At 34.5% G+C, this 16,940-nt stretch overlaps 2 protein-coding genes across 6 annotated transcripts; both read right to left on the bottom strand.

Moving 5' to 3' along the window:
- Window positions 1–1,692: 1,692 nt before the first annotated feature.
- Window positions 1,693–4,149, bottom strand: LOC106418922 (glucose-6-phosphate 1-dehydrogenase 1, chloroplastic). The gene is made up of 6 exons (XM_013859654.3): window positions 3,856–4,149; window positions 3,504–3,744; window positions 3,302–3,416; window positions 2,856–3,211; window positions 2,184–2,735; window positions 1,693–2,110 (listed from the first exon to the last, which is right to left on the bottom strand). The coding sequence occupies exons 1-6, from the start codon at window positions 4,055–4,057 to the stop codon at window positions 1,864–1,866; spliced, it is 1,713 nt and encodes a 570-aa protein (XP_013715108.2). The 5' UTR covers window positions 4,058–4,149; the 3' UTR covers window positions 1,693–1,863.
- A 717-nt stretch (window positions 4,150–4,866) lies between these two features.
- Window positions 4,867–11,807, bottom strand: LOC111208630 (putative acyl-activating enzyme 19). Of its 5 annotated transcripts, none has more exons than XR_007327365.1 (17): window positions 10,976–11,807; window positions 10,420–10,616; window positions 9,671–9,874; window positions 8,625–9,350; window positions 7,874–8,499; window positions 7,677–7,752; window positions 7,517–7,603; window positions 7,320–7,363; window positions 6,881–6,989; window positions 6,689–6,748; window positions 6,492–6,569; window positions 6,266–6,350; window positions 6,109–6,173; window positions 5,877–5,931; window positions 5,728–5,772; window positions 5,355–5,464; window positions 4,867–5,281 (listed from the first exon to the last, which is right to left on the bottom strand). XR_007327365.1 is itself a non-coding variant. In XM_022707869.2 (17 exons), exons 1-17 carry the CDS (start codon window positions 11,688–11,690, stop codon window positions 5,068–5,070), a joined length of 3,501 nt encoding a protein of 1,166 aa, XP_022563590.2. In that variant the 5' UTR covers window positions 11,691–11,804; the 3' UTR covers window positions 4,867–5,067. The 5 variants fall into 5 exon arrangements, 3 of the variants coding, with proteins under 3 accessions (XP_022563590.2, XP_022563591.2, XP_022563593.2); XM_022707869.2 differs by having other exon boundaries at window positions 5,877–5,936; window positions 10,976–11,804; XR_007327366.1 differs by lacking the exon at window positions 6,492–6,569 and having other exon boundaries at window positions 10,976–11,803.
- Window positions 11,808–16,940: the final 5,133 nt, after the last annotated feature.

Here is a 16,940-nt window from a genome sequence, read left to right as displayed (position 1 = left end):
ATTCTAATAATTAAACTTTATAATTTACATTTATCATAGTTTCCAATACTATATATTTATATATAATAACATAATATTTTAAAATAAATTATAATTTATGGAAAAAAAAACCGGACATAGCCCGGAAAAAGGTCTAGTAATTACCAAAGCTGATGTATTTTCCTCACAGAAGAAACGAAGATAAAAAAATGTTTCACATCAGACATATCTTTTAGAGCTTCAACATGACTACCAACTTCAGCCGTTTAAGATTATAACATTCTGAACTTGTACGGCCCAATACAACAGGATTCTATACGAATCCCAAACATTTTTAAAGCAAATATTACCAAGGAGTTGACATACTCCTCAACTCGATTATACACTAACTAACTGGTCCTTCAAGCGCATTTCATTATAGTTGTCTCAAAATGATTATATCTTCCTTCAAGATTAAAATTTGCAAGAACGATGATCAAGATTTCACTTAGTCTTTTAATCATCTTGGTGCACACTTGGAGAACCTCCTCCATAACTAAGTGAGAAAATAACTTTATTCTACTTACTTCAATCGTATGTAATTAATTTTTTTTTTTGAGTTTTGGTATAGTTAAACTAAAATAAACATTGATAGAAAATAAATAATTATTTTTTAATATTTTATTATAATTATATAAATTTATAATTTATAAAATGAATATTAAAATAAATACTTAAATTGTTGTAAAATAATTAAGCACGCTGATCCTACTTTTAATTAAAAGTAAATTACAAATTAGAAATAAAAGTGTACTATTAGTTTATTCACTCGCCCGTCCGTAGAGTGGGTTTACCCTAGTTTTTTTATACAAATGAGTAATCCATCTTATTAAGAATATATATAAGATATATTATTTTATCGACCATAATAAAATAGATATTTGTATGGACCAGAAAATATTTTATACAATTTAAAAATTAATGTACATTCTATACATAATAAAAAATATCTCACAAGACATTTATCCGGCTTTGATTTTATTACCGAGTAAGGCTTCATTCAAAAAGCATCGTTAATATCACTTTTCATGTTGTACTTTCTCAGTATGATCCATATTTTTACTTACGTAATAATTTGTCTTTTTGGGAGTTTTGAATATTGACATTTGTAATCTTATTTTTTTATAAATGAAATTTTTTTTGTCTAAAACAAAATAATATTTTCATATTCTTATACAAGTTTTTTAGTTTGTTGGATGTTTTGTGAATAATTATATTATGCAGTGTTTTGCGATTAGTTAATTTCTATTTGATATACATATTTTAAAACAGAGAGAATATATGATGTAACGCCATAGTTATACTTATATAAATATATATATATATATATATATACACCTTACAACTGTATTTGGAAGTCTCTTTCCCAGTCAAACACATTGTTTTTACATTGCTAAGCCTAACAACAAAGAGGGTGAGATGCTCCACAGGCTAATCCTAAAAACAAAGAAAAAGAACAAGAAGGAATTAGTGCATGATACCAGATTCGAGAGACATCCTATGATTGCACATCAAATAAATAACAGTATTTTATGGATACTGTAGAATTTATGCATCTTTTTTTGCAACACTTTTTAAAGGGGGTACAACAAACGAATTTCCTGGGAGACTTTCAATTGTAAAGTTCTGATGCGGTGTATTGATGTTGGAGAATTTCTGCACCTAGAATCCTAGTTAACTATAAAACTCTAACATTTGACCATCGGTTATTGAACAAAATGTATGTACTAGTTGAAAAGAAACAAATCACACATAGCTTTTGGCAAAATCTATGTAATGAATAAGATAATAGTTGTTTTATATTAACACCAAATCTATTTGATATCCCATGTTTCTGTCAAAAGCTTAAGCATCTTCAAGATCTCCCCATCTCACATTGTACTTAGATGCAAGGTAATGGGCGCCAACAGGACCTCTGCTCCCATATGGATATAGCTCAGGAACTATTTTCTTCTGCTCGAGTTCCTTCAAAGCCGGTGTGAATAGATCCCATGCTGCATCTAACTCATCACTTCTTATAAACAACCTCCTTTCTCCTTCAATTGCATCAAGAAGCAGCCTTTCATATGCATCTGGGATCTCTCTTGGATACCTATCCACACACAAAAAAAAGAGAGTAGAAATGAAAAATCTTAGAAACAGAAAGTATGCACTCCTGTTATTACCTGGATCGATAGAGAAGGTTAAGGTCGCTTCGGTCGAGTCTCATTCCGAGACCAGGGACTTTGTTGTTGATCCTCAGGTATATACCTTCATCAGGCTGAACTCTGATCACTAGTTCATTAGTTGCCTTGTCTAAATCTGTGGCGAAATTCTTCTTGTACAAGTTCCCCGGGACATGTCTGAACTGAACTCTGATCTCTGCACCTCTGGTATGCAGAGCTTTCCCGGCTTTCATAAGGAAAGGGACACCGTCCCATCTCGCGTTGTTGATGAACATAGCGGCTGCAGCAAATGTAGGAGTGAGACTGTTTTTGGGAACTGTTGGGTCGTCCGTATAACCAGGATAAGCCTTTCCTCCCTTGCTATGACCTTTGTATTGACCAACAATCATATCTTGAAGCAGCAACGGTTTCATTGACCTCAGAACTTTGACCTTTTCGCTCCTTATGTCCTCAGCGTCTAAGCTCACAGGTGTCTCCATTGCGAAAAGCGCAAGAATTTGCAAGAGATGGTTTTGCATGATGTCTCGTATGATTCCATATTGATCAAAGTAACTGCAATCGAATTTTTTAAAACATTTATTTAAGATAATAAATGGAAGTTGAGAGAATATTTTTTTTTTTTTTGGTGTAAAGTTGAGAGAATATTTAATGAGGATGAAAAGCTTAGCTTACCCTCCGCGTCCTTCGGTTCCAAAATCTTCAGAGAAAATGAGTTGAACGTTGCGTATATAATTTCTAGACCAAAGAGGCTCAAAAACAAGATTTGAGAATCGAAGCACTGAAAGGTTCTCAACAAGTTCTTTTCCCAAATAGTGGTCGATCCTGAAGATTTGCTCCTCTGTCAGATACTGTTTAAGACATCTGGTTAACTCTCCAGATGATTCAGAGTCGCGACCGAATGGCTTTTCGACAATGACTCTCGTCCAGCCATTCACTGAGGAGGCTCTAAGGCTTGCACACCTTACCACATCCACGAATATGTTTGGTGGAATTGACAAATAGTACAGCCTGTTTGATAGCTTTCCTTCCTATATATATATATATATATATATATAAAAAATATGAAATCAAAAAACAAGGATAAAATTGTAAAAGAATGTAATGTCTCGAACATAAACCTCTTTCTCTTTGAGCTTGGTGTTTAGTTCTGCAAAATCATCTTCAGAGTTATACTGACCCGAATGGTAAAAGCACCTCTTTAAGAACTGATCCATTTTGTCCACACAGTTCTCCCTGTTTGAGATCCAACCCCTCCTTTTCAGATAACTAAAAAAGCATGCATATATATTATATTTTATTAATTTGAATATTCCGTAACACCTTTGGTCTATCCGACAAGTTAATGTTCTACTGATCATGACACGAAGCTCCTCATGGGTGAGTTTGGTCCGAGCATAACCAAAAACAGAGAAGTCCTGAGGAAGACAACCCTCGTAAAAGAGAGCAAACAATGCAGGGAATATTTTCTTCTTGGCCAAATCACCAGAGGCTCCAACCACTGTAATACTAAGAGTGGAGGACTCTTCTTTGGTGTCATGCTCCTCTGTAAGATGTTCTCCAGCTGCAAAAAAGGAAAAAGGAAAAAAGGATCCGCCAAAAGAGAGACTTATGAACCAAACTGTTCAAACACATAGTGGTTCAAGAAAGGAAGATGAAGGGAGGAACTTCTTACAGTCTTGTAAAGAGGCACAGCCATTAGAGGAGTCGAGCTGAGAAAGTTTCTCGGCAAAGAATCTCAACCGAAGACGAGAGAAGGAGGATTTTCTCGGGAATGTCAGAGATCTAGTTGTGAAGAGTGGTAGAGTCTCTTTTAATGGAGACGAAGCAGCGAGAGCAGAGGATGAGGAATGAGCGATCATAGTATGCGTCGCCATGGAGAGATATTAGATTATTTTTCTTCAAAAAATTCATATGTGATTTTGATTGCCTCTGCTTATCATTTGTGAGGCTGTCATATGATATCTCTCTCACATTATCCACAAAACACTGTTGTCGTTTCCTTTTTATCTCTCGCATTATCAACGTGGTGAATTTTCAGTAAAGTAAAAGACCTTCCGATCAAGTGAAATTGTCCTTCAAACTTTAAATTGCGTCCTTCAGTGGGTTGATTTTTTTATACTCTATCCAGTCTTGTGTACTAAGAGCATGTGCGACAAAGAATCCTCGAATACATAAAAAAGAAATATTAAAATATTAGTGTGGGACATAAATTTTGTAAAGATCAATCCTAAAAATCCTAACATAAAGATTGATCCTAGGTGCTTTTCGTTACTGTGTCGTGAATCCCACGATACGTGGTGACCTACGATTGATCCGTTTTTAATTTTTTTTAATTAAACGAAAAAGAAAAAAAAGCTAATAAAATAATTAAAATTTAACATTGGAAATCGAGCTCTCCAGGTCCACTATTGCAGGTGCCCTAAGACCATGATTAAACCGAAGTTCTTAGAGTGGAGTTCTTACCGGAAGTTAAGAAACTGTTTCTTAACTTTTAACTAAAAAAGCTAAAAACCGGTTCTTAAAATTCTTATTTAAGAACCGGTTTTTAACTTTTTTAGTTAAAAGTTACGAAACAGTTTGTTAACTTCTAATAAGAACTTCATCATAAGAAATCCGGGTTAATCATGCTCTAAGAATGAGTCTTTGTTTTATGACATCTTTTTCAAGTTGACTTATTCCCCAATACACGTTTTTCGAATCCACTTAATAAAATATAGTTAACACCGTACAACAGGATCATTCAAAGTTAAGTAAACAATTTATTTAACATTCAGAATTTCTAAAATATTAAGCAAAATTTAATAAAGACTTTTCCGGAATCAAACTCAAAACCTCCATGATTATATATACTTATATAACATTTCAAAATGAGGTATAACCTCTTCTACCTGCAACTCTCAAGAGTGAGGCAATGCACATAGTCGTCACGACAGCCAACAAAAATCCGGCGACCGATCATCACCGGTGAAGAGAAAATGTCTGCCTGCAACTCCAACTTTGCTATTTCTCCTACTTTTGATTCATGTGAATCTCTGCTGAGACTAGCTCTCACGCGAAGGACATGAACTATTCCCGAGCTAGAGCATACAGTCACCAACCTAGAAAATATGTGTATCATCATCATACATCCATGATGATTAAATACATTCATATGTGCTTAGATTCATATACCTGTCTGATACAAGGAGCTGATGCGATTCAAAATGCAGATTCTCATTGATGTATGCAGATGCCGTGATCGGGTCACCGATATTGTATTCCCACAAATGACACCCGGACTCCTGCAGTAGCAAATTACACAAAACAGTCATGACTCGTGATACTGAAGAATTGAGACCTGACGAGTACCAAAACAACTAATACTCACGAACGTCCCTATCAATGTCCTTGTGGAATATAGCGAGACATCATGATATAGTTGTAATTGCTTGGAAATAAAGTCTATTGCACTATCTTAAAAAACGCACCTCTCTCTCACAAAATAAAAAAACAGTAGACAGCAACAAGTGAAGTATATTAACGTCTAAAGAAAATAGGAAAGTACCGGTTCTAGTGAATAGACACTTCCATTTCTACAGCACACGAGCACCTGCAGAAAAATAGACGTGTAGTCAGCAAGGATAGATTGTAGCTGTACTTAAGAAGCAAGTGATTACATGAATTAGCACATAGAATTTACCACAAAAAAAATACCTGAGAAGGAAGCACATGTGACATGCAAGGCCCAGCAAATATTGGCCCGCCAGTCCTATACTGCATCAAAGTAATAACGGAGTAGTTGGACAACTGCGAGAAGACCAAAAGAAATTGCCAGGAACAAAAGATGCCTAAACGACCATCATTCAGTATCTCCTAGATAGCATAAGAACCAAAGAAACGCTATATGATATCACTGAAATGCACTAAGATCATGTTATACACACACCTTCCAAATAATAGTTCCAGACGGACTTATTGCGACAACTTGGCCGTCAACCAAGCAGCAAATAACTGCGACAGAAAATAGAGAATAACAGTGATGCTGAAATCAAGGAAATATAATGAAGATTTAAATAGAAAAAGCAAAAGAAAAGCATACATACCGCTTCGGCTTGACGGGATAATGGACAGGGAACCAAAAATCGGTGCCTCTAGTTCAAGTACCCACAAGGTGTGAAATGGGAAATCCTGCATTTGCTAACATTATCTGAATAAAAAAATTCCATCTCCAAATTTGATCGATAAACAACAGATTCTTTTCTAGATCCAAGTAAAATGTAATGCAGAACAGATAAGCTAAACATTTCTATTGAGTAAGGCAGACCAGACCATGCAGGACACTGTTTTGGCCAAATTATTTGGTAGTGAACAATTACTCCAAGGAATATTTTGTAGATCTGACCTGCCCTATTCATATCATACATACAATAAAAATAAGGCAAATGAAATTCATCATCAAACACTGTCCCTTTTCAAGTAACAACACATACGGCTTTAGCTAAGGTTATGGATCCCAAGGCACATACCTTTATTGATACAGCTGTCACGCGGCCACTTGTAGAAGCCACATAAAGTGAACTATGACCCTGGGTGAAGCAACCATTAAAGATGAATTAGGTGAGATCAATAGAACTCGTAATCATTAAAGATGATGTGCTTTTAGCTTTGGACAGGCAACTATTGCATAACCAAGTGGAACGAGTAGTTTAAGACTTCACCTCATCAATTATAGGTGACGCAAATATGCTCCCACCACACTGCAGCTTATAAACACAGCGTTGGCTCCTATAGTCAAGGGCATAGAGAGTGTGGTCATGTGATCCGCACCTGCATGAATCGAGCAAAATTTAAGATTGGTGGTTGATAACTTTTAGAAGAACTTTGGCAAAATACAGTCTACAGAACGAAATAAAACTTTTTAAGCAAACACAGTTTTTACTTCAGTCGCTGCTCCTGATAATTATTTCCACACTCGTATTAGTTTCCATTACAATTTTCAAGTAGCTAACGGATAATATATGAGAAACAAGAAGAACATAATCAACCATTGGTAACCATGAAAGTATGAATGTAAGGTCTACATAATGAAATAAAGCTTTTTTAAGTAAACACACAGTGAGATAAAACAGTAACAGAAAGGGTCATCAACCATAGTACCATATCAGTTGTGAAGATGTGTGCACCACAGGTTGGCACTTTATCTTCATCGAAAAAGGAAAGCATAGTGTGTTAAGTCAGCTAAACCATCTAAGAACAACTTCTAGAAATGAGAAAGTATATGACACAGAAATTAAAGTTACAAGTATATAAACAAAGTATAAATCTAAGAAATATACTTGTAGCTTGGATTATACCTCACCACCTGCTTGGAATGTCCAACATAAGCTTCCAGTTGAGAAATCTAAGAAATATAATTTTCCTTTGTAGCATCCAATAACGACCTAGCATTGGAGATGTCCCCAAAACTGTTCAACTGAATTGTAAAGGATACAGCGAGCAATACAAAAGACTAACCTGAGAAAAGTCACCAACTACCATGGCTGAACCTTCGATCCTTCCTTCTAAAATGGTCTCCCAACAGATCGAACCACTAGTTAGCACAGTAAAGTGTATCATTTGTTAGAAGTCCAGCCTAAGAATTTAAACCCAAATCATCTCATCTTCTAACTATATCCAGTAATGCGTTGATATCGAAGATTAAAGATGCATACCTATTTGCATCGATGCAGAAAAATTTACGTGAGTGAGACCCAATAAATAGATAAGTTTTGGAATGCTTCAACACAACCAGGGGCGAGGCATCTACACAAGACTCCATATGAACTTTCCATAGCTCTTGTATAGAGACCATTTGGTTCCTTGGCAACTCCACCGACCAGTTTTCTCGGTTTCCCCCTTCGTTACCATACGAGTTTGGATAATGTACATTGTTGCACCGACTGAAAGCACACTGCATTTCAGAATATCCTGAATACCATGATATTTTATCTTTCATGCTTTTGGAAGAGAACTGATCTGAATCAATTTTCAATCGCTTTGCAGAGACGTTGTTCTCACACTGCATTCGTGAAGGTCTACTAACCAACTCATTACTATCCTGACTCTCTGTCTTGTGGTCTGGCTTCTGAATGGTGTTGTGTTGCATATCTTCTCTTAACTTGCCTTTCTTCTCGGACATACAGATCACAAGCTTGGACGGACTTCGAAATTGGTAGATCAATCTCATATCAATACCAAGACTATGAGAAAGATGCGCTGCGGCTAAAGAGTCTCCACCAATGGCAAAGAAATCATCATCATCTGAAACTTCTTTGACCATTAAAGCATCACAAACGGCCTGTACCAGAAGATCAAGAAATTATATATTTTCGTTTGTATAGTAAATCAAGGATAATGCCATAAACGTTCAAACAAATATTGAAATTCAAAGTTTATGTACAAACAGGATGAAAGCTTTCACACCTTTTTAATAGTATCCAGTAGACTATCAGTTTCATTGATATGCATCATATCTTCAGCATGAGTTCTACTTCTAGGACATTTCAACCTTGCTAGTGCTTCATAATCAACTTTCCCACTTGAAGTACTTGGCAGTGACTCCACCAAAACAAAATGGTTAGGAATCATCGCCGAGGGAAGTTTTTCTCTCATCCAATTTCTGATAGAATATATGACATCTTCATCAGGCTTGGTTTCCTTGTTCAGTACTAAAAAGGCATCAAGTGAAGCAAGCTCTGTCTGATCTCTGTTAAGTATAACAACAGCTTCAGTAACATATGGATTTAGTTCTAGAGTTGTTTCCATCTCTTCAAGGGACAGGCGGTGTCCATTGACTTTAACAGTTCGATCCCTTCTTCCAATAAAAACGAAATCACCACTAGAAAGCTTTCGGCCGTAATCACCAGTTCTATAATAAAGCTGACTTCCACAATCACTGGTTAAATGATTGCAGAGTGAGGTATTATGCAGCATCACGTAGCTTTGGGACTCTATCGAGGAATGCAGGTATCCTTGAGAAAGACAGAGACCACCAACACATATTTCTCCCTCACACGGTTTATCTTCATCACCAAGAAGTAAAATTTTGCAGTTGGAAATCGGCTTGCCAATAGGAACACTACCGATCTTCTCGGTCTCTAAGAGTTTTGGCAACCTACTGCAGTCAAAATAAGTGCAGTCCCCTGATACCTACACAATGAAAGGCTAATCGATACACAATCAATTTCTGTGAAGTGCTGCAAGAGAATGTGGAAAGGATATTATCAGAACTCTAACCAGCTAGCTACAACCAGTTACCCTCAGCCTAATTATCAAACAAGCAAAACAACGAAGTCTTCAAATTATATAATATCTTTCTAACCAAAAACCAGCTCCACTTATCAACACCTTTGAAACCATTAACACAAGCCTGGTAAAACAACTATCCGGCACTGCTAAATTTTTTTTAAAAGTATACAAAAGCTTAAGAAGAACCTTGAGATTAAATCATTATAAGCATATTTTCTCACCTCTGTACTCCCATATAGGTTCAGAAAACATGTGTCCGGAAGTAGCTTGTGAAGTGAATCCCACAGGCTCAGAGGAAAGGTTTCGCCGCTTAAAACTACCAGCTTCAGGCAACTTTGGAGCTTATTATGTCCACGATGTTGTAAAGTAGGTAGAATAGCTCTGACCATCGATGGGACAGCTACGAGCCTACTGATAGAATACGCCTATCAACATGGATAAAAAAAAATTTACGACAATTACTCGAATGGAAACAAAAAGTAAAACAATGAAAGATAAAGCAGTTTTAATCTAATGAAAGAAACCTTAACTTAAACAACAAAACTGTTCTTGATCATGACAATGATTTACTTTGCTCCAACTAATAAATATAGTAACGCTATATGCTGTTCTTAAGGATAAATCATGACTAGACTGGAGTTAAATATAAGAAACTAGAAAGCTATCATGATGCAACATAGTATCCAATGGATTTATCATCACAGCGATTAAGATAAGATACAGTGGGACTTTCTGCATTGTTTATTGCTTTGAGTTACGTATTTGATCCCCAATATGCAACCTAGAGAAGATGCTTAAACCAATTTCTCGATTTGTAAATGGAACATTAAAAACAGAAAAATGAGAAACGACTCAAGATTATCTATAAAAAATACTTTGATTAGAAAAAAAAACAGGGATCTCAACAGCATGACACCTACAGAAGTTGGTTGTATTTTCATAACCAAACAAAAGGAACCATAACTATTACCTCCAGAAAATCAATGATGGATATCATATTCTGTTTTAGGAGAGTGAAAGGAGGAATGACTAAAGGGGTGGAATTGAGAGTAGCACCAAGAAACTCCTGCAAATGATCAATAAAACCAACTGAAGTCTTGAAAGCGAATTGCTGCTCTCCAACAACAGGATAGTGCTCTTGCATCCACATGAAACGGTTTAAAAGTCCTTGGGAGATCAAAGGACAGAAGTTTCAGATATTCACTTTTCACGAGAAAAAGAAGATCAGAAACGAAAACTATAGATGAATTTATCCAAATAATCTACAAAAAGAAAAGTGAAAAACTACTACTACTACTACCATTAGTTATTTACTAGTGTTAAGCCCTATAAATATACCATGTACAATGAATAACAGAATAATCACCGAAATAAATGTAAAAAGCTATGGGAACCCCTTTCAAATCAGAAAGAAAAGGCACATTTTAAATGTCAAACATTTGATCTATTGACAAATCCCAAAGAGAGAAGTAATAAGACTATCGAATGTTCCTTAAGACGCAGAAACAGCCTCAAAGAAACCTAACCTTGCTCAGTGCCACATATTCCTTTAGGCTTTCCAGTAGATCCAGAAGTGTACATGAGATAACAAAACTTCCTTTGCCTCTCTTTCTTGCAAGGCAAAACAAGGCTTGAGCGGCGAGCAGTTTCAGCACTCAACCTCTCACTCATGGAAAAGAACAACACAGGGTGGGCGCTGCTGCTTTGAACAAGCCAGTGCGATCTGCCAAGCGGCTGACACCCGAACTGATCGAAAGAAGAGCCGCAGGCGATAACAAGAGCAACATTGGAAGAGGAAAGAATAGACAAGACCCTATCTCTCGGCCAAGAAGGATCTAAAGGCAAAAAGGCTTCTCCAATCCTCAAAACAGAAAGCACAGAGATTATGTATTCAGCTGAAGGCGGCATGTATAAGGCCAACACCTTTGGGATGTATACATCTGACTCAGCTTCACCACGCTCCAGCTTATCTGTACCTGGAGATGATTGTTGTGGTGGTGTGATGAGCTGAGGATCGTTCTGGGCTGGAGCATCGAGAATGCGACGGAGACGAAGGCTGAGAGAATCTACGGATGAAGATAGGTCGGCGAAGGTGAAAATTGTGTCACCGTCGTGAACAGGCGAAGGAGGTTGAGGAGAATCCGACATGAATCTCGCCGAGGAATGAGTGACGGCGACTTTGTGAGGGTTAGTGGAGGCTGCATCGGCGAATTTGTGAGAAATGCAGCAGCAATTGCTCATCCTAAAGCTGTTTCGGGATTTCTCAGAGAAACTCGTCAAGTTTTTACTGATTGGACTCGGAAGTCGGAAGATTAGTGGAACTATGGATTGAATACCTGTTTATTCCAAAAAAATTACAATTACTCCTCCCTTTTACAAAGACGTATATTTTAAGAATACTATATCGTTTTCCGATATTACTTTTAAAATTTTACAATTAATTTTGTTGTGTGAATATAAAATATTGCAAAAATTTTATATGTATATAAACTACGTAGGATATATAATATACGAAGAGAAACATACTCTGTTTTTTGTTGTTTGACTATGTAATATGTTTAAACATACTATGCAGTTTTTTTCTCATTATTTTTTGTATGTTTAAATATGTAAGGTTAAATATGTTTTAGCAGCAATTAAACAATGCTTATATGTTTAAACACTTAAATTTGGGTATTTTCACTGTAACATATTATTCAGGCTAAATAATGAAAATAATAACTTAACTAAATGATATTCAAACTCGTTTTAAAATTTTCAATTCTTGTGAGTTTTAACCTTGTAGTCCAATATTATTTCAACTATTATCAACCAGTTTCCTTTTACACGTTAAATTATTAGAGAATTTTATTGGCAGTGGATGTTTTTGTTTTTATTTGTTCCAAATGTGATGAACTAATTATATTGTTTTAAAAAGATCTACTTGTTGGATAACTATATTATCATTATTATTTTTTTTAAGTTTTATTGCTGCAAACCTAGAACATACAATTTCATTGAAAGGTTGTGACATCAAAACAAACAAATATTATTAATTATGTAAGATGATACATATTTGATATTTTTATTTTTATTTTTATATAAATTCTTATATGTGAATATACGATGAAAGAAAATAATTATTAATAATATAAAATATTACGTATCTTAAGATTGTATTTTGTATATAATTTTGTATTTTAATATATATTATACTGAATTATATTGGTTTGAACAGTATATTCGTTTGAAAATGGACTATCTCCAACGTTATATGTCTCATAGCGATAATTGTATTTTTTGTATTGATGAGTTATCTAATATACTACATGCCTGCAAACTTGCTTTATCGAATATACACATATTGAACTCAAATTTAGCTAGTCGTCCACTATGTTAATGTATACATACCAAAAACGACGAAACCTCCTTAGATTCTCATCCTAGCTTCCAACCTCCGTCCAACATTTCCACTTCCCTTAAACCATTAAGTCACCACTTCATCTCTTTAACAAATACATTTCAGTTTCTTTACAATTACTGCCTATAGATTCACCATCAATATTTCTCTTTGAGGTGGCAATAAACCCTCGCTTTCCATAACTCAAAAATACACCATCTCTCAACCAAACAAACTTCGCATAACCAAACATACCATAGCACCATTAACTATGTAAAGTTATGTATGGTCAATGTACTTGTATGAATATATATATATGGGAAACATTTTCCTTTCATCGAGAGTATTGTTGTTACTTGAATGATCTGTATTATATATGTGGATGCGGTCTCACCCTAAATTACATGTCACTTGGATGTACCATGAGATTTAAGACTTTGTAAATTTCATAATTTTGTTTTCATTTTTTCTGTTGGTCTACAATAAAATTAGGCAGTTTGCTCTCAATAGTTTGTCCCTCCTAGTTTAATTTTTATTATTAATTATTATGGATAAAATATAATTAGTTAGAATAGTTGTCTGGCTCTGATTGGAAAGAAAGCAAGATCACACCTTTTTGGGGAGACAAATGTTTTTTTAAAATATTTTTTCAGTATGAGGCTAAACAATAGGGTTTTACTTAAGAGAAACAATGTGGTTACTGGTTTATCCAGTTTAATGGGCTAGAGATTTTCTACATTTTTATGATGTATTTAAAACATGTTAATTGTGTAAAACTTTTTTAATTAATTTTAGAAAGACCTAGAGTGGTAAATAATTTGGAGATGTTGTTTTGTTTTAACATAGATAGAATTACCCAGTACTATAACATATTATTTTGCTGATTTGTCGTTTTTTAAAAATATTGCACGCATGTTTTGTTATTTTAAAAAAAAAATTCCTTAAAATACTACTAAAACATGTTTAATTTTATATTTTTTCTTGATAAAGTAAATTTCATATATTTTCAAAAAATATAAATTTATATTTATGCTTCATACAATATTAGGCTGCATAATTTATAGGTTTTGTTGCCTAATATAATGTAAATGAATGCGCGAAGTAATATATAATTCTTTTTGAACCAAGTCTTAGCTAGTTAGCATAATTATTTTTTGGAAAATTATATGATTTCTAAAAATATTTTTTGCATGATTTCATCTTACTCATGATTTCTAGAGCTTTATATATATATATATATATTCCTAACAATCATGGCTTTTTAGACATCATTGTTTGTGGAGTTCAAAGAGAACGCTCTCCAAAGTGAGTTCTTAAGCTTCGACTTAGTCAACCCCTCTTCCCTATGTTATGATTTGTAGTGAACCAAATAAGATCGTTTCCGAGTGAAAGCTACCATCGTCAATCACTCACTCCAATATAACAGTGGATGATACATTCAGTTGGCCAGCAGAAGATCTAGTGGTTATTGAAAGATAACAATGGTTGAATTAAATTATCTTTCTCAAAAGCTTCCAAGAGATACTTCTCTATATATACCTCATTTGAAAGGTGTCAAATCTTTTTTTCTACATGCAAATACGTAACAACACTCACGTGTTTCTAAAAAAATGAAAGCTATTTGGAATAAGCTTTACTGGACTATTCCACAAATATGCACACTTTTGAACACTAACTTTTCTTCACCTTTTAGTTAGGCTTTACATTGTCATCACAATCCCTTGAGATCATTTTATCCTCTTTCTTTAACTTAAGTGAACTTTAAAGAAAGTATTTATACCACTTTCCGGCTTGTATAAAAAATGAGCTTTTGCAATTTCTTTTACATTCCGCAATAAGACAACAATTGTAATTTGTCAAGCGACAAAAAAAAATAAAATGTGCAAGAATTACAACATTATCTCTATCGTTGTGAATCACCCCTATTGTTGTGGTAAGCTGTGGAACCTTGTAAATAAAAGAGATACTGTAAAAGAGAAAAGAAACACTTTTATTGACAGAAAAACATCCGGGAGCAGCAACTCTGAAACGAATGCAACTTTAATTTTGCATGCACATTGGGAAGAAGAACCTTGCAAAGTATGAGCTAAATGTATTTCTACTGTCAAAGAGCTGAAAAGAATCATTACTACCTACATACCACAAGAAAAAAAGAAGATTTGTCTAATTGAACAAAGGAGCAATCAAATTGTCATTCAATAGATAACATGGGGACAAAGGGTTTAACAGGGAAAATACTTGGGCACTCTAATTATAATGGAAGAAGAAGGTTAATAAGTCATGCCACTCACCAGCTGGATCAACGTACTTTACTACTACGATGACAACACTGGCACTTTCACGCCTCATATGTGTTGTTTTGGGAAAAGAAATCAATATGAAAAGATAACTTCCAAGTCACAATTAAAACAAAGAGAGCAGCAGTAAAAGAAACCTATTCTCCATGGTGATGCTCCCTATTAAACCTATTCTCCACCATGAAGTGAGAAAAGATAGGAAAGTTATATTTCAGTTGATTGACAAACATGAGATCAGATGTGATCTTCAGCTTAACGTCTATTCTCTCTCTGTCACTCAATTGCAAGCAATAGTTTCCAAGAGAGAAGATGAAATCAGCAAGGCGATGAGACGTTGCTGTGAAAAGCATGTCACAGATTCTGTTGTTTCTACGCTTCTCTTCATCCTGCATAAACACTTAAAAGACAATCCTTTTTATATAAAAGAAAACAGAGCCTGGTCGGAACTTAATCATCATTAGGTATGGGAGTGATGTGTTGGCACCTGACACCATACCGTCAATGTGAATTCCCTTTCAGAAACAGCCTCCAGAAGGTGTCTTTCATCAAAAACTAAAAACTTTATAATTTAAGAAAGGCATATCACGATTGTGTAAGGGAGTATTTAAGTACCATGATATTTGTATATGTGAAGTTACGTCACTAACGGAGGTCGTCAGATCGATTTGGATCAAAATAACGGTATCTTGGGGATTACATCAACATCTGTAGCCTTGATTTCGTCTGATACCAAGACAAACGAACAAATCATCTAGATTTAGACACAACTCACAGATTAATGTTCCAAGTTTCAAACTTTAGTAAAAGAATTATTGAATTTACTCACAGTGGTTTCTGTTCCAAAGATTTCACAGATTGTGACTTCCCGGTGGAGACGGGAGACTTTCCGTTGGATTTCATGGCCGTAGCAGTAGCTTCTTCAGTGGAGGTTTTCGATCAGGGTTGAACTGAAGATCAAATGAAGCACTTTATATAGGAGGAAGAGGGGAAGGTGGAACAAAACAATTACAAAGGATTAAAGAGGATAATGGATTGAGGAAGAGTTGTAACGCTGTGACGATTAAGTGGAAGAGTCAGAAGATCAAAACTCAACGCTACCGAGACTAAAGGCTAGATGGGCTTGAGTTGCCATTTAAAAATATATACACAGCCCAAACGAATGACCAGTTTTGTCTTAAACTCTTCTGACGTGACGAGTTAAAACTCTATAATTGGTATGAATTATCAATCTGACGTGGACACCCTAACTGATGCTTATATCTCCATTTTACTTATTGTATGATGGCTCTTATTACAACAAGTTTTCCACAAGGAGAAAAATAACCAACATGTTTCAATTAATAAGTAAAAAGACTCTAATACCTTAGATATATAAAAATTTTTTAAAAAAGATTATAGTTTTAGATTATATGTTTTCAAATTCGAACATTTTTATAAATTTTTTTCTTTTTTCTTTTTGAATTTTTTTTTTCTTTTTCAAATTTTTTTTTTATAATTCGAAAATATTTTTTGAAACTATTTTTAAAATTTTTATTTTCAAATTTTTAATATTTATTTTTTATGGTTTGGATTAGTTAACCCTATGGGTATTAATGTATATTTACCTCTTTAATAAAACATTTTGGTCATTTTGATCCTTAGAGTCTATATTTGTGACAAAAACTTTTTTAGTTCTGTCCTAGGGTATTTCTCTTTTAGGTTATAACTTTTAACCAATATAATTTTAATAAACAAAATTATATTTTTTGAAGTTTACAATTTGCAATTAATTTATGCATTGAAAATGTAAAAAATGTATCTTTTTCAAACAATTTT

This window comes from Brassica napus, chromosome C8 (assembly GCF_020379485.1).
Source record: "Brassica napus cultivar Da-Ae chromosome C8, Da-Ae, whole genome shotgun sequence".
Lineage (NCBI taxonomy): Eukaryota > Viridiplantae > Streptophyta > Magnoliopsida > Brassicales > Brassicaceae > Brassica > Brassica napus.
Note: the sequence above shows the minus strand (reverse complement) of the source record. Positions and strands in the feature narration are given on the sequence as shown.

Excerpts from the sequence above, each read along its gene's own strand:
- LOC106418922 (XM_013859654.3), bottom strand. The coding sequence starts at position 4,057 with ATGGCGACGCATACTATGATCGCTCATTCCTCATCCTCTGCTCTCGCT. Across the intron at positions 3,745-3,855 it reads CTGTGCCTCTTTACAAGACT|CTGGAGAACATCTTACAGAG; the intron begins GTAAGAAGTTCC and ends CCTTTTTTGCAG. Across the intron at positions 3,212-3,301 it reads CCAAGCTCAAAGAGAAAGAG|GAAGGAAAGCTATCAAACAG; the intron begins GTTTATGTTCGA and ends ATATATATATAG.
- LOC111208630 (XM_022707869.2), bottom strand. The coding sequence starts at position 11,690 with ATGAGCAATTGCTGCTGCATTTCTCACAAATTCGCCGATGCAGCCTCC. Across the intron at positions 9,351-9,670 it reads ACCTATATGGGAGTACAGAG|GTATCAGGGGACTGCACTTA; the intron begins GTGAGAAAATAT and ends TTCATTGTGTAG. Across the intron at positions 6,351-6,491 it reads CCAAAACAGTGTCCTGCATG|GATTTCCCATTTCACACCTT; the intron begins GTCTGGTCTGCC and ends TAGCAAATGCAG.